General features: G+C 40.4%; 1 protein-coding gene across 1 annotated transcript; it reads left to right on the plus strand.

Moving 5' to 3' along the window:
• Nucleotides 1-24,917: 24,917 nt before the first annotated feature.
• On the plus strand, nt 24,918-27,623 carry LOC147458973 (uncharacterized). The gene is given in 8 exon segments (XM_086511524.1): nt 24,918-24,986; nt 25,152-25,383; nt 25,621-25,707; nt 25,710-25,774; nt 26,967-27,084; nt 27,236-27,295; nt 27,441-27,475; nt 27,585-27,623. Coding segments are annotated over 8 exon segments (705 nt in total).
• The last annotated feature ends 297 nt before the right edge of the window (nt 27,624-27,920 follow it).

Below are 27,920 nucleotides of genomic sequence, written 5' to 3' on the forward strand. Positions count from 1 at the left end.
TGAGGCCATGAAATATCAGGACCCTTACCTCTCATGTCTTCCAACAAGTTGTACGGAGCCATACCATGTCCAAGAGGGAAGTCTTGGAGGTTGATACGACGTCGAGTCCTCTTGGTTTCCTTGGTTCCCTTTGCCTTCTTGCCTTGTCCATGGTCACTCTGTGATGTGACTCCTTCTTTCTCTTTACCTTTTCCTCGGCCACGCTTAATTCCATTGGCTTCCATGTCAACCTCATTTGAATTTGTCACCTCTACCACATGCACATTTGGATCTGGCAAAGGTGGAACTCCTTCTACCCCTTGTGGAGGTGGTCTTGGTCCATTTGGCCTTTGTAGAATCCTTGGTTGTTGACCAGTTCCTTCACCTGCATTCATCACTGGGTAATTCAAGTTAGGACTCCCTGGCTCCCCACGGGGCCAAGGACAATTATACATCCCATGTCCATACTCTCCGCAATTCCAACATTGCAAGACTCTCCTAGGTCGTGGATCTCGCTCTTCAGACTTCTTTGCTTGTCCCTTTGGACCTACAGCTTGTGCAAGGTGAATTGACAGGCTGCTTAAAGATTCGTTTAACTTCTCAATTACTTCCGCCGGTACCTCAGGAAGCTCCCTCGATGTTGATGCTTGTGACTTACCTTTGGGTCTAAGACCTTCTATTGGAACCTCTCCCCTTAAGCACTTGAGTTTCCTATACTTCTCAGCAGCCCTAGTTTCAGCTGCATCAAAAGTAGCAGGTGCACCCGCCTCAACTTTTACCTTAAGGTCAGGAAAGAGTCCGGCTATGAACCTCTCCTTCTTTAAAAATTCTGCACCATCACCAGGGTTAGCAACATTTCGTATCCATAGAGCCCAAAGACGTAGAAACTCTTGCTTGTACAAGTAGTAGTCATCTAAGTCTTTTTGCTTATGAGAAACAATGTCTTGCCATAGTTTCTGAGTGTTTTGGGGATCAAAGAAGTATCTCTTAAAACGATTTAAAACTTCTGTGTAATTCCCCTTAACTTCCTCAGGCAAAGAGTCAAACCAAGTACTAGCATCTTTCCTAAGGACCACCTCAAACATTTCTACACGTTCTTGATCGGTTACTATCCTCTTGATACGGCAAGACATCTTGAAATTTGCTAAAAATAATTCTGCATCCTCTCTAGGCTCTCCAAAGAAAAGAGGATATCCAGACATTTGGCGTTGGCTCTCCATTATTATGAAAGATTACAACATGAGTTACAATAAGGGATACAATAGAGATCTAGAACCACTCGCCTGCAAATGAAGAAGTGAGAAAATACCACTCTAGGTTTTCTTCTTCAGCTATCCAAGCTTCAATAAGGTCTCGATTTGTTTGATCAAAACAAAAGGGTAGACTATTGATGAGCTCTAAGAAGGGTTGAAATTCTTCAAAGCTAAGGCGATAAACAGAAATCTCTAGAACTTCATTTTCTGGATCCAAAAGAGCAACCACGTCCCAAGTGATAAATTGCACTTGCTCTACAATTCCCAATGCACAAGCGGTTTGTATAAAAACTAGATCTTCATGCTCGTCGAAGGCCGTGAGAAAGTAGCAATTGACTAGGAGCTCCTTTCCTTCGAGTTCCACATAGTCGGAGTGAGGCAACCTTCTCAAAATTTCATAAAGAACATCCTCATCAAGTCCAATCAAGTTTGCAAGATTTAAAGACTCCACTTGTGCTACAAAATTCCTGGACAAAAACTCCTTAGGATTATGGTTAAATCATTCAAAAGCATAAAGAGATTTACAATGTCTCTATGAACAAAGTGTCATAGAAAGTAGAGAAGGATGAGAATTTATACAAATTTGCAATCTTCTCTATGCTCTCTTTATTAAGACAAGCTCTGAATAGCTCCATATCTCCTTTGTTGAAAGCGAAAGGAAGACTACTAATAAGACGCAAATGAGGGAAAAATTCACCAAATGTGAGTCTATGAAGCATGAACTCTGGCCGCAAGTTTCCTGAAGAGTCTTCCTCAATGGTGAAATGCACTCGCCAAACGCCAAATTTCACTCTATTTACCAATCTTAGGGCACACACTAGTTGGATGAATGCGCGGTCTTCCTTAGTGCCCAACAACAAGAGGAAAATGGAATCCACGCGTAGGACCTTCCGTCTTAACTTCACCACCCTCTTGTTATGAGGGAGACGCCTTACTACTTGCTCCTGCAACTCAATTGGTAATAGAGCTAGATCTCTAAGGATTGAACTTTCACTGCACACACATTCCCAGTTAGAATAAATGATCGTTTTTTTGTTTCTTGTAACAACTTGGACAAAGAAAAAACAAACATACACACTACTTTGCCGGGCTGCACTTCATTTTAAAATAAAATGAACACATGTACATCAAAAGAAGTGTGGTAGTTAATGAGAGGTAGAATGACAGGGTTTGGTGATGCAAGAATTTCTCCTGCTCTTTGGGCACCAAACATGAACACCATTCGTTGTTGAAAATGGATCTTTCTACTAATTGCAACGTTTATTCTAATGTGTGGAGTAAAATGAAAGGGAAAAACCTCTATTTCTGGGCCATTATCCATGGCCTATGCATGTCCTAATGCTTAAAACAAAACAAAAATATAGACGTCCAAACTAAGGTCGTACCTAATGAGAGGCAAAATAAAAGGATTTACTGAAGCGTTTATCTCGGCCAACCTAAGAGGACCTAAAATTCTACGAATGACACGTTGAAACTGCAACTTAGTACTAACAATTATGTGTATCTTTTGCCTTGCAATGGGAATGAAGGGATCATACAAAGCTTCGTGATTCATGCAAACTACTTGACTATGCTAAAGGTTGATTCTACACAAAAATACACAAGCCGTCCTCCGTGGGGGCACCAAAATTGAGGCGGTCCGAGGCGGGCAACAAGAAGAGTGGCCTCTAGACACCCTTCAAAGCTCCCGTGCTGCTCAATGGGGCTGGGGCACAACACAACACAAACCAAAACAACAAACCCACCGCCAAATCCCAACTACACAAGGGGCACCACCTAGTTTAAGAGCGAACTAGGACGCAAAAGAGGAGAATCATTAGAGCGACCCACAAACAAGCAAGGAATTTACACTAACCCTAACACTAATGGAATACTCTCACACACTAAAACACGAGAGAGAGAGAGAGAGAGAGAGAGAGAGATAGTGCTCGGGCTGCTTTGAAACGTATCGGCGATGATCAAGCAAACACAACTATATTTAAGAAAGAGAGAGAAAGGGGGAGGGGGTGCTTGTTGCATTAATACCTTCTTACAAATCTGTCATGACAAATCAAAGTGAGATTAGTACTTGTTCAACATAGCTTGCGTAAATTTCACCACAACACATCACAAGAAAAGCCACCCCAATCACTGTCTTAAGGCCAGGGGAGTCCTCTCCACCCTGTCGCCCTCTTACAGTATGTGGGATTTATGGCTAGATTGATGACAACACCAGAGACAAGCTATCAAGAACTTAACAAAAAAAAACACCAAGACACTTACGCATCATTGTTGTCCATTACTTCACGTTGGAAGGGAGACAAAGTATCCAAGCTTAGTCCAAATCCACCCTCCTTGATTCAACGAATGTTGGGCTTACACTAGTAGGAGAAATGATAGATTTCCTACTCTCAATTGAATGATCACTCTCTCTCTTACAATGGCATAGATTTCCCTTGCTAATCCCCTATTACAACACATGCACATGCATAAGACAATGAGATTCCACTCAAGAGCTCCTTCTAGAGAGGTTGAGCTTGGCTTCTCAAGCTATAGCATAGTGCTCTTGCTTATGGCTTCCCCCCTTTTATGCTAGCTACACCCTCCTTTTATAGCAATTTTGAAGGCTAGGGTTACTCCTCTAACCATGGTTGGGTTAGATTTTCAGCAATTTATCTAATTTCTTTTGCTTGGAATTATCAAGAAGTTGGTGGGGAAAGAGAGAGGAGAGAAATGGAGGTGATAGGACTTTTCATAGTGGGTTAGTGTTAGTAGATTTAGTATTAATTTACAAATGGAATTGGATATTTACAATGGGAGTGTCCATGTAGGATACAAATAAGGAAGAAAAACTCTTAAGAGGTAAGAAAAGGTGGATTTCTTACAAGGTTGATGCTCCAAGTGTCTTGAGTAGGGCCAATTTTGACGCTTGTTGACGGTCCACTAGCTTTGACGGTACATTTTTTCTCCACTCTTGACCTTCCTTGAGAGACAAGGTAATTGAAGCTGAGTAATCAACCACCATGATGCTGTCTTTTAAGAGAAGAGGCTGAATTTTGTGGTTTTTTGATAGATATGGGTAATTTGGAGGAGGAAAAATGAGACTAGGTGGTCAATTTTGGAATGGAATTGTGTGTGGGAGGTATGAGTTCACCATGGTTTCTCTTATTCTTCAAGGTTGAGGAGAAGGTGAGTAGTGTGCAGAGAGGAGTGGTGAGAGAGATGGGGATGATGAGTGGAGAAGTGTGTGTGAAAGAGGAAAATGATAAAGTGGAAGAGAGAGTGTGGCTGCATAGCATGGGAAAACTGGGGTCCACTAAAAAAATCATAGCTCACAGCTGGTAGCTCCAAAAATCATGAAAACATTTGGGGTGATTATTCAGAGCGTGGGCTACATTTTCTCTTTTGACCACCGCTCCAACTTCGGAGTGGAGATAGGTGCCAAAATTCTCACCAAAAAGCCGGTTTTTTATGCCTGCAAAAGTCTTTTAGTGGTCCCCTCCTTTGTTGAATTTGTACAATGCATCCAAGAGTGAGCCCCTCCTTTGTCATATTATAATACAAAGCATTCAAGTTGCCCTTGACCCATGCATGGAGGAGGATTATTGGTGAAATAAGAAATATATACATGGTGGGACTAGTGTATGGACTATTCATGGACTTTAGCTCAATGAGCACATGGTGTTAGAATAATGAGTAAAAATAATAATAAAAATATGGAGGAGTTATGGATATGGAAAGATATTGGAATCATATGATATGGTCCCTCCTTGAATTATTTTTGGTGAAAGAGGAAAATGTATGCAAGTAAATAATATAATAAAAGTAACCAATGAGTAGAAATCAATTTTTTGTTTTCACGAGGGTGAGGGTGAAAATGTGAGAGTGATTTGTATAAAGGAAAAATATGAGGTTAGAGTATGTACATATTGGCAAAAAATAAAATTATGGTGTAAGAGGATGAAAGAAGGTGTACATAGGTTTAATAAAACACACACCTAAGTAGAAATATTTAAATAAAATCCCAAAATAATTATAAAAAATCCCTATATTTAGGCCATATATACAATGAAATATTTACACACAAAGAGGCCATAATATACTTTTATTTTTTTATTTTTTTTATTTTTTTTGGCTCACCTAGCCCAGTGACTAGCTAGCTGAGGGTTTTTAAGAAGATATGGGAAAAGTCCCGTGACTCACGCACGTCTATGTACAGTGAAATGGTAGGGATAGCCACAGTGTTTGGGTGATTTTGGTAGGGTGAGGTAACTCACTGTGGCAATTACAAAGAGCCGAAAAAACGGCTATCACTGTCATCATCCATGATGATGCCGCCGCTGAAGTCGACGGAGTAAGGCAAGTCCTCTGGCCGGTGACGCGTGAACCTGGGTGTCCCGGCTGGGGTCTCTAGCAGCATGTCGATGGGGGTACGGACGTCAGGTGTCTCCACTGGCGTCTGGGCCCCAAAGCGAAGAGTGTCGAGTGGGGTGGCTCCTGGCGGAGTAGGTAGAGGTGTGTAGCTGCTAGGAACAGTCAGCCGCGCAAAACCTGGCGTAGATGGCGATGTTGTGGCTGGTGTGGGGGCGGGCAAAGAAGGGGAGGGTAAAGAGCCTCGTCGAACACGAGGCGGTGTGGTGGCATCGGCGGTGGAATCCCCACAACAACCGCCACCGCCACCACTGGAGCGCCGGTGTCTAGACGAGTGTGAAGATCTTCTCGTCGACGCCGAAGCTTCGGAGCGCGCCGAATGCTCCGAAAGAGAGGGAGATGCGGATGGAGTAGGAACGCGCGATGATGCGCGAGAGCGATGACGCTCCACGTACCACTGTCTCTGCTGCGGTGACAAAGAAGAAGAAACTCCTCATCATCCATACATGCATTAAACACACGAATATTTAAACTTAATATTGAATGAATAGAGTAGACAATGATGCAAAGACCATTAAATACAATGACGTAATGACGCATATAAATACAATGACGCAATGAATTGAGTGATAGAAGAGGCAAGTCGAAAACTTAGAATTTTCAATCAAAAGATGTGAGCGCGAGTAGAAAAGAGCGTTATACACCATGGAAGGTACTTAGAGAGCCAGAGCTTTTACAACACAGAGCAAAATTGTTCAAATACCATATTTGTGGCTTTAAGAGATCTCTCTCTCATCCTAGCATAACTCAGCATAACTTCCTAAATCTATATAGAGCTCTCCGTTTAAACACATATCCTCTGTTTCATTTTGTAGCTCCTTTGCATGCACCCCATATAGAGTAGTAGCATCTTGATGCTCGTCTGGCACCACCGCAGCGGCTTCTGATTGAGCATCTTCTCTGATCTCCTTCATTGATGCCGTTGTGATTGGCACATGGTAGCCTTCATACGTCCTTGCACTACGAGGGGCTACCTCTATGACGTACCACCAGTTTGATGTAGACTTTGTAGGATGAAATATTACCTGCCAGAGCCACATTGTTGTGCGCTTTTCAATTGGTTGTGCAACCATCTTAAGCTCATGAAGGTTTGTAGGCTCTCCAGACCCGTCGGATAGTGCATCGGTGGTCGTCTTCCCCGTCTCCACTCGATTCGTGCCCTTTGTCGCTCTTGCTTTGCATCCTCATATTGTGAAATCCACTTTTGCATCACTGGATTGTGAAGCATGCAAAATCGGTTGATTTTAGCCTCTAGATCTTCCGTCATCTTCTTCTCAACACCGAGATTGCACATGACAATCCCAGATATGCGCTCATCATCTATGGTTCGCCATAGCGTGTCCCGGGCTTTATCAAATCCGTCTAGCCACTCTCCAATGTACACTAGGGACTCTGATACCAACCAACCTTCTGCCATGCTACCCTCCGGACATGCCTTTTGACGCACATATCCCTTAAGCGTTTTCATGAAACGTTCTAAGAAGAACACCCATCTGGAATGAACTGTGCCAGCTATTTCCACCTCATCAACTATGTGAACAAGAAGATGCACCTGAATGGTTAGCATGGTAGTAGGAAAATGTTTCTCAAACATGCACACAAGCTCTGCAACATTTAGTTTGGCGAATGGTATGGAGTCTACGTTGATCTCCTTTTGTGAGATCCATTGCACCAGCTTTGCAAGTTTGTAGATTGTGTTACGGATGTCGAGAGACAAACATCCCTCAATGGAAACCGGTAAAATAAACTGTAAAGTATGTGCAGCAATGATATTAAAGTCCACTATGAACGTACCTGACACATTTTATGCCAATCGTGTGACTTCAAACCGGTAAGCTTTCCGTCTTTAGTAAAACACGTTCGGAGCGAGTGCATTACGGCAGTGGGGGTCCGCAAAGATCGAATGGTCTCTTTTACTTTGCGTTCTTGGGCTCCTGTGAAAATCCATGGTGCTTTAGGGAGTTTTATCGATCCATCAGACGCTGTTTGCGGCCAATATTGCTCCATACGATCCACATTTCTAAGGTCAACTCTGGCTCCCAAAGTATCTTTCTTGCCGGTTAGATGGTTCCATAGTAGATTACCCACATTCTTGAATATGTGCATTGGATCGAGCAAGTGATTGATCATGAGTCGGGGCCAGTATGGTAACTCGTACCATAGAGATAGTCTCTTCATCCCTGAAGGAAATCCGTCATCGCACATCTCCTTCTTCTCTAACCATGCTTGTGCAAACATCCTTGGTGGCTCTCTTCCCAAAAAGCTGTCGCGTAACACATGATTCTCTGGAAGATACGCTTGATGACCTTCGTAGATTTTCTTCTTTAGTGAGGGCGCCCTACGTGCATTCAGTCTAGGTCCACATGTGACACATGCTCTGTATCCACTTGTTTGAAGCCCTGCATGTATACACATGATAATAGATCAAATATGGGAAAAAACAAGATTTACAGTGTCTGAGTGAGGAGTGTCAATAGATCACCTGAGCATTCTGTTAGCCCGGGATAGTCATGCATGGTCCACATTAGAATGCCTCTGATCAAAGCATTCCGTCGTCCTGTGTGTCGGCTCATATCCACCACCTCTATGCCAATCCACAATTGTTGTAGCTCTTCCAATAGTGGACGAAGATACACATCCATATTCTCCACTTTATATCGCCCTGGCACAATCAAGCTTAGCCATAGGTGCCCCTTCTTCGTAGTCAACCACGGGGGAATGTTGTAGTTGACGATGACAACGGGCCATACACTGTAAGATGTTTATCTTTGACCAAATGGATTAACGCCATCCATAGCCAGGCCTAAGCACAAATTTCGAGCTTCCCTGGCAAAATCCGACCATGTTCCATCTATATGTTTCCAGGCTGCGCAATCTGCAGGAATTCGTAGCACACAATCGGAAGATTTATTCTCCTCATGGCATGATGCTAGGGCGGCCATGGACTTACATTTGAAGAAATGCTTGATGCGAGGAAGCAAAGGAAAATGTCGCAAAACCTTTTGTGGAATTTTTGTCCCGTGGAGATCTACTCGATATCTTTCGGAATCACATTTCGGACACTTCTCCATGTCTATGTATTCCCCTCTGAAAAGAATGCAGTCATTAGGACAAGCGTGGATAGAATTGTAATCCATCCCCAAGTTTCGCAAAATCTATCTTGCTTCATCTCGGGAATCTGGCATCACATTGTCAGCTGGTAGTATGTGCTCTTTAAGCAATCTACACAACATAAAAATACGATACAATCGTGTAAAAATCTATCAGATCATTATACATTTAGAGTTTTATTAAAGTAAACTAATTGTAATAGATCACCTGAAAAGCGTTGTGACGCTAGTGTCACTCCATCCAAACTTTGCCTGCATGTTGAGAAGAACCAGGAGTGCTTTCAATCTAGACATACGTGCTCCATTATACAATGGCGTATCGGCTTCACTTTTCATATCATCATAGATAAGCCTTTTTGAATCCATGATCGTCTCGATCATTTCATCAATCTCGGGCTCAAACATTGCCTCGTTGGGAATGTGCTCTGCATGATCATCCCCCGAGCTGTCAGAGGCTACATCTTGTGGCCTCACATATGCTGCTTGACCAAAGCGCCTGCGAACACGTCTATTGGGTTGCAAGATTGCTGCTTGTTGGCCAGCGTCAGAGTCCGACGAGTTATAATTGGCAACAACTCGATCTATAATAGATGGATCGAACTCGCCAAATTCGCGAACGTGCTGTAAAGAAACACGTCTTGTCCGTCGCACAGCATGCTTGCATTGATTACAAGGACATAAGACCCTCGTTGAGAGATAGGTGTTTCGGTTGGACGGTCCCACATCCTCGTCACTACTCATAATGAGGATAAAAATCTTATAGCCTGGACAACAAATTTAATATTCTATTGGCATTCTTCGTCTTATCTCTCTCTCTCTCTCTCTCTCTCTCTCTCTCTCTCTCTCTCTCTCTCTCTCTCTCTCTCTCTCTCTCTCTCTCTCTACCTCACATTCTCTAGTCATGTCCAATCCCCGCACACCTCGGTCTAGAGGTGCACGGAGATCAGAACCACCGGGTTATAATCTCGTCTTTATTGGTCAATACCTATATTTGTGGGTACAAGAAATCTACAGAGCCACGTCTACATGATACTGCATGTAGTTGAGAAAACCCCTTTGCCTCTTCTCTAGCTGTAGCACTTCACAGCATCTTAACATCTTTTCACAGTAGATCTTTTCACTGTTCGTCTAACTCTAAACCCTAAACTGTAAGTAATTCTTGCGTGGACTCGATCTAACGTAAATAAGCGTAAATCTATTTAAAAATAAACCTAAATCTAATTTAACGTAAGTCTACATCTAACCTAATCTTTAACGTCTTTTGAGATAGTTTCCTACGACGTTAAAACTCTCTTCTTCTTGTGTGTGTGTGTGTGTGTGTGTGGGTAAACCTAAATAAAACTAAGTCTAATCTAATATAACATAAATCTAAATCTAATGTAAATTATGTTATATTAAAAACAAAGAACTAAACTAACAGGGATTATAAGAACCTTAAAACTGATTTAACACATAATTTTTCACATAACTCGGCAAGAGTTGGCATTCTCATCACTAAAGATGTGAGAGTTAACTTCCGGCGGTGACGCTGCCTCATCTCCATCCACATCTGACGACAGCAATTGGCCCTTTAGACCGTTCTTGCTCTTGTTACTAACTTTGAAGTTCCTGTTGAATGACTAGAGGTTGTCTAGATGGTCATTGTGTGGGGGATGTAGTGACTCTTGCCGCCCTGAAGATCCACCTTCTTCCCTATCTTCTGAAGACAGTTCACCAATACTTTTGGATCAACGAAGCCCACCATGAGTGAAGGCAGCAATACCCTATATTCCATTGAGGGCTTTCTTCACCCGCTTCATGCAGGCATCGCAGTCTATGGAGACCTAAATCTAATCTAATATAACGTAAATCTAAATCTAGCGTAAATAAACATAAATCTAATTAAAAATAAACCTAAATCTAATCTAATTTAACTTAAATAAACCTAAATCTAATTTAACGTAAGTCTACATCTAACCTAATCTTTAACGCCTTTTAGGATAGTTTCCTACGACGTTATAACTCTCTTCTTCTTGTGTGTGTGCGCGTGTGTGGATGTGTGTGCCAATAAAAAGAGATAAATGGTATAACCTTTCTATCACCCATGCCAAGTATGATAGATTGGTTATGCCATTTCCCTCTTGAATAATAGGTCTTGAGTTCAACTCCTCGTCGGCTAGATCTTTAGGTCTTTTAATTTTAATTAGTTTCCTACGACGTTAAATTAGTTTCTCTCTCTTTCTCTCTCAATGTGTGTGCGTTTTTTTGGATCGTATGCATGTTTTCTCTCTCTTTTCCTCTCTCAATGTGTGTGTTTTTTGTTTATAAATGTTCTCTCTCTCTTTTCCTCTCTCAATGCGTGCGTTTTTTGTTTATGCATGCTCTCTCTCTCTTTTCCTCTCTCAATGTGTGTGTGCATTCTTTGTTTATGTATGTGTGTGTGCGTTTTTGTTTATGTTTGTACTTTCTCTCTCTCTCTCTCTCTCTCTCTCTCTCTCTCTTTCTCTCAAAAACACTATGTGTGTGTGTGAGAGAGAGAGAGAGGGAGAGAGAAAGAGGGGAAGGGAACATGAGAGTGAGGAGAGGGAAGGAGCATACCTGGCTCTCCTTCCTCTCCTCGTGTGTGTGTGTGTGTGTGTGGAGAAGAAAAAGATAGAGAGAGAGAGAGAGAGAGAGAGATAGAGAGAGAGGGAGAGCGTTACCTGCTCCTTGCTTGAGGGCACCGAAAAACTCAGATGTGAGATCTGAGTTTTTGGGCGTGCTATGTTATTTTTTTAGCCCAGTCGGCGTCGCTATGAGCGTTGCAAATTAATTTGCGACGCTCATAGCGACGCCGGGATTTTTTTTTTTTGAGTGTCGCTGTGTGAGCGTCGCTAATATGAATAGCCTCTTGTAGTGATAGTACCAGAAATACGAAACCATAAGATAGAAGGAAACCATAAACTACCTAGAATAAAAACAGTTCTACCATGAGTACCTAATACTAACAATCCCACCAAACCAAGCATAAACAGTTCTATCAAAGGTACCTAACACTACCAATCCCACCAAACCAAGCATAAACAGTTCTACCAAAGGTACCTAACACTACCAATCCCACCAAACCAAGCATAAACAGTTCTACCAAAAACTCCCAAAACTACCAGCACGTGTTGCTCTAGAATCTCGTTGTCGAGCAATGACGTATCTTCACTGATTTTGTATCGACGTAGCATCCTTCGACTGGCAACCAAATCAACTTCTATCACATTGATTTCTGCATCATAGCCCGTGTTGGCCTCTCTCAGTGTTTCCAGTTGGGTCTCATATTCCTTGATGTCATCCATAATCTGCTTGACAAGTTTATTGGAACCCTCTGCCCTCAAGAGTGTTTCCTTCTTCTGCTTCAGAGACATTGTCAGCTCTTTTAGCCTATCGGCTACCCCGACACATGTCCAAGGGACTCTCCCAAACATAGCTTCAAGGTCCGCAATATAATCAGTTGTCTTCTCCTCATGACGCTCTGGGGGGACTTTCTGTGTAGGGGCCATACTACCAACTGGCGTAAGTCGGGGCTCCTTGGTATTTGACGGGTTGTAGATGACTGTGGAGTCTCATCATCGGCAAAATGAGGCCCAGGCTTAAATGAAGTCTCCATGGACACAACAGGTTTCTCCCTCTCCACAAAGGAGTCCCCCTTGCTAGCCCTCGTATTTGGGGTGTCGATGTTCGGAGGGGATTTTTCATCCATTGTCCTCTTCTTCTTTTTCCCATTGTCCGGTGACGCTTTGGCTGCTGATTTCCTCGATGGTGTCCTCATCTTCCTGATTGTGAGTAGCCGGGGAGCTTGTTACCTGCAACTGTAGTGGTTTGTAGAAGGCGACGTAGTAAGAGAGCAAGGCGGAAGCTGGAAAATGTGTTGAGCAACTGCGCCACTCGCAGTCTGTGATGGGACTTTTGGCATGGTTTCAAAACACCACTCACATTACTTATTGCCCCACCCACGTTTTCTTTCATGGAAAGTTTAAATCATAAAAATTTCCCTCCTACCATTCTTTAACATAGATGAAAAAAAAGGTTCCCTCCAAAGTGTGGACATATGTAGAAGTACCAACCAGGTAGAAGGAAAAAAGGTCCTTTTTTGGTACCACCAAACCATTCTTTCACCCGGCAATGAGTATCCTCTTTGGGAGCTTCGATAGTGGAAGCTCTAGGAGTCTCATTGCGAGCATTTATTTTGGGGAAAGAACGATAGCCATGTCCTTGATCCCAACACTTAAAACATTTGTGATCTTTGCGAAAGGTTTCAAGCTCTGCAAGAGAGAGTTTATTTTTACCTTTGTTAATTAACTCCTTTCTCCTTGGACCGATTGTTGTTGTTATTGTTGGAATGGCCGTCGGAAAAATTTTGGGCATTAATTTTTCCCTTTGCATCACTTTTGTCTTTATTTTCCATGGGTTTGACATACTGTCTAACCCCTTGTTGGAAATTGATGCGTGAAGCAACCATGGTATGGTGGATAACTTTGTTGATAGAGTCAGGCAGTTGAGAGTTGACATACTCGGCTATCTCTTCAGGTAATCCCACATAGAATTGTTGTTTTCTCCTAGCAAAGTTTATCTTTTGAAAGACAGTATCCTTGAGATGTAAATCCAAAAACTTGTCCACATATTTTTGGATAGACTCATGAGGGAGAAGCCTTAAACTCCGCCATTCGGTGAGCACTTTGTCCTTTGCATCACTTGCAAGGAATTAAACCATGATGGAAACTCGTAGATTTTTCCATGTCTTTGGGGCTTCACCATTGCCTCAAAGGCTAGCCCACCATTGATGATCCAAGTTTTGGAAGTGCATAGCTACATTGCATAGCTTGGAGGACTCCGTGAAGCCCTCGTCTCCAAAGGCCGCATCAAATTGTTGGATGAATGCCAATACTTTGTCGGTAGCACCAAAGGTGCCATCATAGGTGAGAAAAGAGATACTCTTTCCTCCCTCTTTGAACTTCTTGAGCTTTTGTGACCTTCACCATGCAGAGTAAGATTTGCGATGTCCTCCCCTCTTATATTCTCTAGAAGAATATCCATAGCTTTCATCGGTAGAGGAGGAAGGTGAAGAAGAAGGAGAAGAGGGTGACCTCTTTCTTGTCCTTTTCTTCCTTGGTTTCCTGTCTTCCCTTTTGGAGTGACAAGGAGAAGGACTATGGGTTAACCGTTTCCTCTTGTGAGGAGTTGGCGATCGTTTAGTCCTCCTTCTTCGTGGAGCCACATCTTTGGAGGAATTTATGGATGCATTGCTTTCTTGATCTTTGGATTCCTCCTCTTGTATGGGAGAGAGTCTTCTTTTGGGGGTCTCTTCAAGAGGCCTCGTAAACTCTCTCTCCTCTTGGAGAGGAAAGGAAATCCCATAAGCACGACGTTGTTTGAGTAACTTTGTCTTGCAAAGTGGGGTTGCCCATATCTTTTTGCAACCTAGTGAAAAGATAATTAACAAACATGGGGGCATCATCATTGGCACCTTCATGTGAAAAATCAAAGTTGTCAATGTTCATTCTCCTCTCTTGATTATTGTCATCCATGCTAATTGAACTTATGTGTCTACTTAGTGTACGCTTTGGCAATTCAAAACCTTAGTTGCTACTCCTCTTAGCCTTTGAAAATAGGCACTTAAGTATCTACACCCACGGCTCGAATTGGTTAATTATAGAGAGTAGTGGAGTGAGTCTAACATAGTGAAGTTGTCGAGGGATAGCTCCTTTCGGACTTCTTATTGCTCAATAATGGTAAATCCTTAGGCATGTCTAAAAAGACTCCATTATTAAGACAAAACCTCGCGAGGTGTGCTCCATATCCCACATAGTGGGCTCAACAAAACCGATAATAGATCCCATACCCACTTACCCTAATATAATTAACAAAAACAACCATTAATAGGCTACTTAACACTAGGTTGGTAATGGGACACTTTAATGTCTTGGGACACTTTTATGTCCTGTTAAGTGACCATTTTCCTTGAATTATGTCAAGAGTTTCAAAATGGATTTTGAGGTGCTATCTGTCTAGAAAGTTGTCTAATGAGCTGAAAAAAACTCGACATTTTTTTGGAATATCAATTCCATCTTTAACCTTGTCCTTGCACAACATTTCACAACCTAAACTGTGTGAAAAAATGGGTCCTGTTTTTGGCTTTTTTTAACTTTCTGCAACTATACCACTCTAGAATTCATGTTTGTGAGGTCCATAATGCTAGAAAACTATCTTTAGTAGTCCTCAACATGTCCTGATGCTTATAGGGAGAAATAAATGTTAAAGTTGTAAGTTATGACCAAATTACAAAAATGGTCAAATCCTGTTTTTTAGCCAATTTTAGCTCTTCTATGATTTTTTTGGTGGCTTTCATGATATCCAAATGCAGTTTTGATTTTCTATGTCGCATATTGTAACATAAAGCTAATATTCCTTAAGTTTTGGGGCACCTAATACCCTATTTTGCATAGTAGACAACGATGGTTGATTTTTTCAATTATAGAAGAAAACAAAGCATTCTAGTATATCAAGTATAGCTTTTTCAATATTGTTAGTTTCTCGTGACAACTACATGCATTTTGTAGGTAGTAACCATATCTAGTCATAAGGATCAAATTTGGCTAGATATTGAATAGTTTCTATGGGATTCTACAACTCATAATGTTGAACCCAGTTTTTTCATGTTTGCTGTACTTAGCACTTCATCTTTGTCCCCAAGATTCCCCTTGGTAAGATATGTATTATTCTTTTGACATGCTCCATGGCTCCTTATGAACCTAAAGGACAGTAGGGAACTAAGAAAACATGCATATAATATTATTTGTATTGAGCGTGGCTATAGAAACTTTGACGATAGGTTTGCAAAATGGTAAAAATTCAACTTTTTTGTACCTATTTCTTTTGGCAAAACAAAAAATGGTGAGTGAGAAGGAATCATATGTAAAGATCACCAACCCTTTGAAGTTAACTAGGGAATTTATCTCAAGTCCTACAAAAATACCTAATCTTATTTTTATGCAACAAAACGTAAGAAATGACTGTTTTGATGAAAATGTACTGGTCCATCAACTTTGGAGGCTTGGTGTGACCAAAAGATGACAAATTTTACAAGTTTCTTATTTTTTCCATGTGTAGTAGGCCTTGAAATATAACCTCATGAAAGGATTTTACAAAATGAGTGGATCTACTATGGTCTTGGAGGTTTTTTTCAAAACCCTGAAAGGACACTTTTATGTCCTGTTAGGTTACCAACCTAGTGTTAAGGACCGATCTTCTTAAGCAACAAAAGAGGAACCAAATGCTCTGATATCAATGTAATGTAAATTGCCTATGAACTTTGAGAGTAGCGGAATTAGGAAATTAGGTGAAGCACTTTTGAGAGATTCTTTGTGAGCATAGCGGTTGAACTCAATTGATGGTAGCAACATAAACATGGTACTTAGTTAAATTGGAATGAACAATACTTTTGCAAGAGAGAGATTTTAGAGAGCATGACAATAGTTGAGGACCGGATTCATATGGAGCCCGTCTCCCCTCCAATAGGCATTTGTATTATAGTTTCTCCCATCAAGAGAGACTTGGTACAATACAATCTTGTGTTCCTTTTAATCTAGGTGATGCAATGAATATGGAAATTATCTTCATGCATCACAAGCATAACATAAACTTGAAGAAAGCATTAACTACCCCAAGCCTCAGTCCCAAGGCCTCAAACACCTTCAAAGGTGGAGAGAGCTCGCGGGGAATGAGGATAGGGAAGAGGAAGAAGAAACATTCCATAAGAGAAAGAAATAGTTCCTCACTTATCATTACTCTTCTTGCTAGCATACATAATAGCATAGTAATGAAGATGGAGAAGATGGCAAGCTTAATCATTAAAGCATGACTCTTGGTTGGATTTGCATTCCATAGCCAAGAGTGTTGGTGTAGGCTTTCACAAGCTTGGAGAAGGAGGTGGTGTTCCTCAACTTTCACCAAGTGAGAATGGCTTTGCAAAATGAGTGTGCGTGTGTGGAGTATATCCCCCTAGCACCCCCCCCCCTCCTTGCTTTGGGTGAGTGGTGACCTTTCTACATGCTGCAAGCTCATTGGCCCCTCTCCCCCTAGCCAATCACATACATCATGCAGTCAAGTACATGGGTAGTCTTTTGACAAGTGTTCTCCTTACCGCTTAGAGAGAGAGAGCTTGAAAATATCTAGATATTTGTTAGATGGAAGTAGAAGCTCATTGGACGCCTCTTTAACCCAACCAATAGCATTCAAGCACACCATGTGGTTAAGTTTAGTGAGAGTCTCACATGTGTCCCATGTGCTCTTTTAAAATTCCCCTAACTTTGAGATTTTTATACATAAAAATTTTCTCAAGCAACTTCCTCATTAAGCGTGTAGGTTCTCTTTTTGACTCAAGCATCTTACCCCCCATGTGTAGGAAGCTTCTCAAGAAACTTCCTCATTAAATATGACAAGTACCTCAAGTACCTTAGTCATCAAGCATGACAAGCACCTTAGGTGGAGTTCCCACCTCAAGCATAGCCCTAGCTTGCTTAAGTTTAGGTCGGGTTCCCACTTCAAGCTCAGCCCTTAGTTAACCTTGCTCTTTGACATACCATCTCTTATTTGGTCCCCTTTACCATTGGCCTCGTGTTAAGATAGATCCGTAAGCACATTTCTATATTCTAATCCTTGTTCCCATTTATTATCCCATATTAAATGATGATTTTAATATGAGAAAATCATTTAGGTTGGTTAGATATTAGATATTTAATGACAATATATTCTCTCTCTTTCTCTCTCTCTCTCTCTCTCTCTCTCTCTCTCTCTCTCTCTTCCCCCAATGCGGTGTACACATATATTCACATTCCACAAATTTATATTTTTCTTGAGTACGATTTTATTCATAACACCCATTCAAGGGTAGCAATAGCCGCTAGGTGCCTTTGGATGGAGCCCGGCTCATGGCCTAAACTCCATGCTTGGTCACGTTGAGAACTTCTCCCCTATGAAAAAGCTTTCGTAACTTTGATGTTTATTAAAAATTGTATAAAGGTGTTTAGGTTTCAAGATCCACCACTTGTCCAATTCAACCTTGCTTCCATTGAGAAGCAATGGCTGGACATTAAGAATAAAGGTCCTCTCATTGTCTACCTTGGGAATTGACATTAAAAGTACATGGCATTAAAACGAGGTCCATCACTTGTCTAAGCTATAGTCTAGCGAAGAAAGAGGGTTTTGGTTTCAAGAACAACTAGTTGGGCCACCACTTGTTCAACATTGATTCCATTGCTAGATTTTCATCTATTGGTGTATCAAGGGTGGTTTAATCACAATATCTGCTACCACTTGTCCAACCTACCTACATATTTTGCATGTTGTAACATGGGGAATTTGAACTTGAGAGAACCCAAGCTAAGCCCCATTGATGCATGGAGCTAACCACTTGTCCAACATAGACTTGATTGGGCTCATTGCTTTGAGACTAAGTGGAGTTATAATTCTTATAACCCTCATGTATTTTGTAAAATGGAAATTTATTTATGACTATGAACTTGACAAGACCATCTTTTTAACTTACAGGATGGATTTCAAATCTCGAGAGAACGTGCATATGATACTTGATGATGAAATTGAGGGTATTGGTTGTGTGTGTAGAACAGATCGAGATTCCCTTTTGTGGGGGTACAAAGATAGGACCAGGAAATGTATCTATACTAGTAGAGGAATGTTTGAAGGATGTGGTTCTACACCGTTCGATGGCCTAAGTAGGGATTTTATTAATAACATTGAGTAATCACTTTTCAAAATACACGATCACGTTAAATATTCACGTGACTTCCCTAACCGATAGAAATTGTCCAAATTTGTAAGCTCACTGGGATTTTTTCACTTCTTGGTGGGCTTAGTTTAGCATTCTTATAGTTTCTCGGTGGTCCCATCGAGGAAAACATATACCAGGTGAGGTATTGGTAGGTTTCCAAGTCACAACTTATGGGATTTTTTGTGATCACATTAATTGTCATTATGTGAATGTGATAATAAACATTGTGATCACATGAAATTTCACATAATCACGTAAACATTAAACCCCTGGGCCTAAGCTTTTCTGACAGTCTTTCATAATAAATGATAATTTAATTGAAAAAAACAACAGTTATAGTGGTGATTAACAAGGGAATCATTCTGATCCTCTAGTGACAGATGTAATACCCATAACAAGCCTAGAATTTGAAACATTGATTCAAGAATTTTGGAGAAATCAGAGGGTCCTATTAAAGGATGACACAATGATGCAGATTGTAAATGAAGGCACCATATTATATGCATTTCCACATGATTATGTCAACTTTCAAAAACTTGGTAATGATTTTGTGGGTGTGTGGGTATTGAAAGGGCAAATGCAATCACTGAGAATATGGTTGAAGTGGGTAGCATCACTTTGCCAAAGTGGCCCATCAAGCAGACAACATTGTTGAATGGAATCCCATTACAACGCTTTGTTCATATTGATGGTATCCATGATAGATGTGAGGATGTATCCAAAGATGATAATGTTGGAAAAATTCTTGATGGGAGTAACATTGTCCCTTTGTCAAGGAAGAGACGATACACATTCATCAAAAAGACTCAAAAAGCAAAAGCGGCACCAGTTGCTTCCTTTTATCTCTCATCCGAGTCAATTCAAAGGGTTTCATACATTGATTGTTGTGGACAAAACTGTTGTCACTTTGCAGATTGTGATATGGTGACAGGGTTATGCAAAGAATTTTGGAGATAGTCTTAGAAAGCATGCACTAATTATGTTTATGATGTTCTTTCTATTTGCTATTCGAAAGATGAGAAGATGCGATATCAAGTCAGGCTAAATGGCTCTATTGTGTGTCGTAGAGTATGGTATGAGCTACATGGAATACCAAAGACATCATTTTACTGCTACAAGGAAAAAAATTGAAAATGGTGTGCGTCAATATGTGCATGGAAACACATATACATGGAGAAGAGGACTTCAATATACCAGTTTAGCAAGAGCATTGCTAAACGAGTTTGTCGATAAAACCTCTAAGAAGATGGCACATAGAAGTAAAACACTTCTAGATGGCTCAAGAGAGACTCAATTAGTGATTCCATCAACATAGAATCAAGTAGATATTTTAAACAAAATCAACATGACACTTGACCAAATGGGCTATGAGAAGAAGTTATCCCAGTCCTCTTTCAGTAGAATTTGGAACAAAAAATACTTACACGGCACTTTAACAAAGACGAGTGAGTTCTCTAAGTGAAATATTTGTAGTTCAATCAAAGCAAGGTTAGAACCTAAACCTTCTCTTGAAGAGAGAGCTCTTCTCTTCAGAGAAGAGAAGAGCAATATTTGTAGTTCGATCAAAGCAAGGCTAGATGCTAAACCTTCTATTGAAGAGAGAGCTCTTCTCTTCACAGAGAGAGAGAGAGAGAGAGAGAGAGAGAGAGAGAGAGAGACAGAAATCCACATGGCACAACAAAAGAGCTGTTGGATCTTATATTATGCATGGTGCACATAATCAAAAACTCAACCACAAAAATATGTGTGTATAATTCATGATAAGATGGATCAAAAGAAGAATTTCATTCCTCGATTACGTATTGTTGCTAAGGGTGTGGATTTAGGATATGATTTGCAGGTGGCATTGATAAGTATGATAACTCATGGACATGGAGAAAGTCATTACAGACACTTTTTCTTGAATAGTTTGTGGCCAGATGATCCAAATCTTACAATTGGCTCAATTGCTATTTTTTTACATAACCTAGAGAGGATAGATAAGCATCCTCTTGGGGATCTAGTAACAAATGGACTTCCAAGGAGTAGTGTTTCACTTCTACATGCTTTGAACTCAAGGGACGCTTTGGACTACCACAACTTGTGTGATGGAAAAGAGCCCATTGTGCAACCATCAGAAACTACAGAAGAGAAATGAAGGTCAACATTTCAAAAGCTACCAGAGAACTTGCTACTATAGCTCATCTTCATGTCCATCTCCATTTCTGCTTACATAGCTCCCTGATTTCAAGCAATATTGTGATGGTTATCTTTGTGATGGACAAGACATACTTGTTGGACATTCCAAACCACTTCAATTTATGTTTTTTATGCAAGAGGAGACACCAATGATGCAATATAAAGCACATGCAGGTATGTCAAGTTGGAGTGGAAGTATTTGTCTTTGGAAAATAGATACAGAAGGCAAACCAATGTTACCACATGGAGATCCACGTCCTTTGGTACCAATGACGGAGTATGTCAAGGCTCATGAAGAAGTGATTTCAGGGGGAGGAATTATATAAGGTTTTGGAAAAATTTAGGGAATGGTTCAAGTGTGCCACGATATTATAGACCTATGATAGATAATTGGAGTAAGGTAATTGATGAGATTGGAAAAGTAATTATATCATAGGGAGTCTTGTATGAAAATTTTTGGCCAAAAGCTCAAGAATATTCTCCTACAAAGGACTACAATGAATTTACAACACAAAGCTGAAAGATTCCTTGGCCTTAAAGAGCTGTATGATCATTTTTGTCGTCCTCAACGGGATAGAACAAGGGAAGATTTTGACCATATGACTGATGTGCACCAAGGTGACTTTGATATGCTAGTTCCAAGTGACACTGAAATCTACTCGATTTGGCTTGCAATGGCTTTATCCGACATTGATAATGAGCCTACATCACCAAACTATAGAAAAATTTTGATTCAATATTTGGCACCTTGCGCGAGAAAGGATGGGATGACAGATGCTCAAGCTTACACAAACTTTTGAAAAGATTTTTGGGTTGTCAACTATAAGGACCCACAAGTCTGGGAAACTGTAGATACAATTGTTTGGTCCTGGAGACCTAGCAAAGAAGGACAATTTTCTAGACTTAAGATCGTAGAAAGGCATTATGTAAAAGCAAAAGCAGGCCTCAATTGTGCACATCAATCACGCTTGGATCAAATTTTGGATACAATATCAAATTTTCAGTGGATTATGTGCAGCTTCTATTGTGACTATAATAGTCAATTTTGAAAACATGGTCTTTAGATGTACCTTTCTTTGTTTTATTTAATCAATAGTATTTTTTCAAATTCATGTGTTGTGTGTACTCATGTTCTGGTTTTTATGAATACCACAATTCTATAAGATTTTCACTCTTTTTACCAACCATACATTGATAACTTCTCATTTTTTCCCACTTTAAGTGAAAATTTCCCAAATTACACGAACTTGGTCGATTTGGAGATTCCCATAATTAATGAGGGATTTCTACCAAAATACCTAATATGGTCTATACTTTCTCGAGCATTAGAATGGCCCTTCCAGCACTTGAACCCTCTTCCCCAATTTGGCCTTTCTTGAGCCCTTTTGGGCCCAAAAAACCACATCATACATACATTTTCACCATCCCTTGCCTACCTAGGCCTTGCATACCAGCTCTAACACTTGACCTCACACTTGTAGGCACCCTTTGCACTACTTGGAACCACTTTTAGCTCGAACCAACTTTGCTTGCACCAACGTGCATCGGCTAGGAAGGGGGAATTGTTTGGCTAGAACAGCTTATAGGCACCCTCCTAGTCAAACACACAATCCAAAGCCACATTTTTCACATATTGTATCATATTTTTTGGGAAACTATGTAAATGAGTCTATTTATTTTGATCCTAGACCTATAGATCCTTGAGTTGAGCTGTAAATGTCAGATTATGTACTCAAGACCCAAAGTAGCCAACCATTGGCCATTTTTTAAAGCCCTAGGTATAAAAGCCAATAAATCTAGTTTCAAAGGATGATTCTTTTGGAAAAGAAAAGCTCTGTTGAACAAACTATCAAGTGGCTTCACAACTCACATTTGTACATGCCATCATTGGGGATGGAGCAACACGATGCCTTGTGCAAGAATAAGCCATCCAAATAACCATTGTTTCATGCCTCAATACCATTTTTTGTCCATTCTTTATGATAAATATATTTTCCTTCTTTTTTTTAAATATTAGATAGACAGAAGTACCCAAAATTGAATATTTAGTGCCAAAGCAAGGGCAGTAATGTTTGAGATAATAATGCTGGTAATGTATGCGATAATAACGGATTGCCATCTTGAATATACATCTTCTTGAAGTAACCAACTATTGACTTGGTACAAATCCTTCTAGTGGGTGCTTGTACTTGTCCAATCATAAAGAAAAACATTTTTCCTTGGCACTAGTGTAGGAGAGCATGTAGGGGATCCGGTTGTCAAGTGATGGCATGGGTGTTGCAGCAACTAGTGTTATGATATGCCATTGTGAAATAATCTTGACAATTCAATCATTGTCGGTGCTCCTAGACCCTCCTGCTGAGAGAGAGAGAGAGAGAGAGAGAGAGAGAGAGAACCAACTTTCTCAGTGCCGAAGATGGTGGCCTACACCTCAACCGAAGAGAAGAAAAGAATGGTACTTCTTGTGCCCTTGAGTTGACATTTTGAGAAGCCTTAGATTAACACGTACCGATATTGAGAAACATGTATGCAATTGGGGTTGAAAAGCTGTGCAAATTTTCCATTGTTCGATTGATCGTAGGACATATATGATGACCCTGATTTGACGTCAGAGAACTCAAAAATGTGGAGGAGTTTGGTGGCTCATTTGATAAAAAGGCCTTAGGCCAACCATGTAAAGGTAATCCACATGCCCTCAACTTCGTTTTTGATTGCATCTGGCCATCATCTGCTAGCTACAATCTCATTGACAAGCTTGGTTGGCCTTGTTGTGACAATTTATTTTCTCAAGCTATAGTAAAATACTATTGAAGAATTTTTTTCAGCAAATAGTATATCACGATGAGTTCTTTGCCCATCTTAGTGTCTTCCAAATTGTGACATGCCTTCAAGACGCAAGCATAGATGCTATGCTTGGATTTGGAGAGGTGTTCTTGCTTTGCATCAACTAAAAACAGTCCAGAGCTTCCTGGCCCTGCCCATGTTTGGCATATCCCACAATGAGTGCATTCTAAGACTTGACATTCAGGATAGTTAGCTCCTAGTGTTTTTTGAAGTACATCGCACTTCTTGGACCTACCCCTGTTCTACATATCCTGCAGTTAGTGTGTTTCAAGAGTCGACATTCTATACAAGAAGCTCCACAAGCACTTTCTGTGCTTTTTGAAGTACACTATATTTGGCATACTTGTCGACCAAGACAATGCCAAGCACAACTTCTCTTTTGTGCAATCCTTGACTAACAATATCATCGTAAATTTGTTTATCCATATCAATGTCTTGACTAGTTTCGCATATCAATGTTTATCCACATTTGGCAATGCCAAGCATAATGTTTTATTCAAGAGTCCCTAACTAACAATATCATCATAAATTTGTTTATCCTTGACTAACAATATCATCGCAAATTTGTTTATCCATATCAATGTTTATCCACATTTGGCAATGCCAAGCATAATGTTTTATTCAAGAGTCCCTAACTAACAATATCATCATGAGCTCTTTTGCCCATCTCAGCGTCTTCGAAGTTGCCACGTGCCTTCAAGATGCAAGCATAGGTGATTGCATTTGGAGAGATGAGCTCCCTGGCCTTGCAACGTAGATTGTTGATTACATGTTTGCTGTTCTCTCCATGCACTGCTAAATGGAATTGTGCAAAGCTTGGAAAAGCACCATCGTAGGACGAAGCCGATTTAGCTTCCCAAGTCGCGATAAGTAGCCTTACAGCATATCCGAGTTTCTGCTGTTAGAAGGCATAACTTATAAGAGCTCTCTCTCTCTCTCTCACACACACACACACACACACACACACATTCACAACAAGTTTTAGAGCTTTTCGCACCTGTGAAAAAGAGTGAGAAAATTGAGATTCACACCCACTGTGTGGGAAAACGACATTTTCATACGCGCAAGCGAGAAAAAATTGAGCGTGAAAATCTGATTTTCTATTGAAAAAAAAAAATTATCGCTCTTGGAACAGTCACAGCGCCGTGACTGTTCCAAAAGCGAGTGGAAAAGTCAACTTTCACTATACAAAAGTTCATTTTTTTAATGGGAATTCTATTTTTTTAATCGTGAAACTTTTATACGTCATCCAAAATTCTTCGATGAAGTGTAAAAAGGAGTGGAAAAAGGGGCCCTTTTTCCCAACTAGTGAAAAGTTCTAAAACTTGTAGTGATTAGCCTAGAATCATGGCCGCACCTGTATTCTATACGATATCCTCAGTCCAATACCAGGGATACATTGATAACCCATTTCAGGTATAAATGAAGGAGTGTGTGTGAAATGTGTGTGTTCATGTCTGTGTGTGTGTGTAAGAGAGAGAGAGAGAGAGAGAGAGAGAGAGAGACAGACTGAGACTGCACGAGTTGCTCTGTGTGTGTGTGTGAGAGAGAGAGAGAGAGAGACTGAGACTGATTGTGTAGGTGTCTCTCTTCACTGAGTACGATCGCTTTAAAGACACCACCCTGACCACCGCGTGGACACTGCGCGCAGTTTCCTCCTCGTCGGAGTACGTGACCATCTTCTCGGTGGCTCTTCAGATGCCCTTGAGGCTTGGCATTGGGACGTCCGCTCCAAAACCAGGCGATGGTGTTGCTGCCATTCTCAACGCCTCCTCCTCCTCTGCTACAGGGACGTGGACCCTCGAGGCTTTCGGTAACTCGATCTCTCCCCGTTGTCTCTCTCATTTCCTCACTTGGGCTTGAAATAATGGATATCAGTATCAAGGATATCATTCAAGGGGATTATTTCTAGGTTGAATAGTAGAACATTGGGTTTTTTCATGAACGATCCACTGTATATACAAGGACCTTAAACACACTTGATACAGAGGGTTCACATATAATAAATTATGAAAGACTCAAATCAACTAATGTATTGTCATGCCTCCAGTTCCAAAGGCCTATATTCTCCAATCACAATGGGTTAGCCAGATTCTTGTTGCTAAGCCACCTCATACGGATGTAACATTCACCTCTGGTGCTCTTTCAATAACTAGCTTGGAGTAGTTGGAGTCAATCAAGCAAACACTAATGGAGTGCAAGAGGTAGGGTAAAACCCCCAACTTAAGGCCACCTAAGAGAGGATGCATCGTTCACAAACGATGCTGCATCGTTTTCGCCTTGGAGAGGCACGTTTGAAAGTGGAGCAAAAACCCTATACGCAGCAAAATTTGAATTGCGACAGAGAAACACAGACGCAGAATGACGGTGAAATGCAAACTGTGTGTATCAAAAAGTGAAGCATAATGTGAACCACTCATGGGCATGAAAGCAGCTGTTGCGCCACGAGGGTTTGAACTCCTCATCAGACGGCCAAGATGCATAGAGTGTTGCTTTAAACCACCCAGCCACCACTAGCGCTTGCTTGTCTCATCTCCGGTGCGAGATTATCCTTATGCACACAGCAACTGTGTCCTCCATTCCGGGGGCGGTTTTCTATTGGGGTCTTTACCCTAGTACATAACTCTTTCCATGTTATCAACCCTATGAAGTAAACACTTTTTATCTTAAAGAATTAAAAAACTAGCTATGTTATATGTTACAAATTGTCATGTATGTTATTTAGCGTCTTAATGATCTTCTGTTTAAGAGTGATCAACGAAAACTTCCATCAACTTCCAAAACTGCAATCTAATGATGGAACTAGCTACATATGGTTTTTGGCTAGCCATACAAATTAATTTGTATTTGATATGTCACGAAAATAGTCCAAGCAAATTCTTCTACAGATTCATTATGGTCCCAAAGGTGAGGAGGATCTCAACTTGAGTAACTCTAAACTCTGTAGTAGTAAAAATCATGCATCAATTGATGCCACCATTCTTTGACTAGGGGGCAATCTTGAGAAGCGTCTCTAGTTGAATCTTGAACTTGTTGCAAGCATTGAGGGTGTACCTCACATTTATATTTTGACACTAATGTGTTCAAGTATTCACCCACGTAAAGAAATAGGGACATTTTAAATAGAACGTTAAGACTAGAAACATACCTATACATGTCAGACATTTTTTTCCACCTCTTCTTCAAAATTTGATTAGATGGGCCTCATTAATCTCAAGATGACGTGTGACAACTTTGTCAAATTAACCTGATTATGTTGTCATGTTAAGATGTATAGCTAGAGCATTTCGAACATCGGGATTATGAAAGTAAATTTTTAGATATGATTTTATATTTTTATTTACACACTCCACCATTGTACACATAATTAGACATATTACTTGATGATGGCCTTAGGTTTGGTATAAAGTGCTTGCTGCGAGTCCACTCGAAGATTCCAACTCTTCATTCTTTATCATTAGTAAGATGAATGGAAAAGCTTTAAAAGGATCCACAAAACCAGGAGATAAGGTATGGTTTACATTTTCTTATTTCTTGAATAATCATATGAGATCACATAGCCCACTGCACTTCCTATTCATGCTAACCTATAGTTTTAATTATGAATAATATTTGATATGTGAGCCACCAATTGTTTATCACATTTCAATAAATGAATATGTACATGTTAACAGAGTTTGATCCTCTTGATTACAACTTTGTCTGGTCCGAGGATCGATCATTGAGTAATGGACAGAGATACCTTGCCATAAATCTTCCAAATAGTGATAGCAAACTACATTGGTTTCTTCCACCGGACAAAGAGTACCAAAAAGCAGCTTATAATCATCCTCTTACCTTACGTGAAGCTACAACTTCGTCTGATACTAGAAGCCAATGGAGTTTTGTTCCCTTCACCTCTTGATGTAAGCTTTACTTGAAGCCTCATTGATGCAATATATTTGTTAAACCTTTTAATGATAATATTGATGAGATTTTTATAGTGTTTCTAATTTATGATTATTGATGTTCCAGGCCATTCATGTGAATTTCATGCTTGATGGGAAGAAGTAGCTTATTTTTCACTTCCTTCATACATCTTTTAACCATGTCTACCACTTTTTAAGAAGCCAACAACAAATAATGTACTTGACAATCGAATTAAGACATGTACTTTATTGACTTTTATGTTTAGTAATGGCTCAAAAAAACATACAATGTTGATGTGTTATGAAATAATGATGTTACAATCCATCCTTTAAATCTCCATGGGTATTCATTACCATCACATCTCAAATTCCCAGCTTGTGTACACCCCACTAAATATCATATCTTTTCTAAATTAAAATCTCAATTTGCAAACCGGTTTTT

The sequence above is a fragment of the Adiantum capillus-veneris genome, chromosome 4, assembly GCF_014529385.1.
Source record: "Adiantum capillus-veneris isolate H3 chromosome 4, ASM1452938v2, whole genome shotgun sequence".
Classification (NCBI taxonomy): domain Eukaryota; kingdom Viridiplantae; phylum Streptophyta; class Polypodiopsida; order Polypodiales; family Pteridaceae; genus Adiantum; species Adiantum capillus-veneris.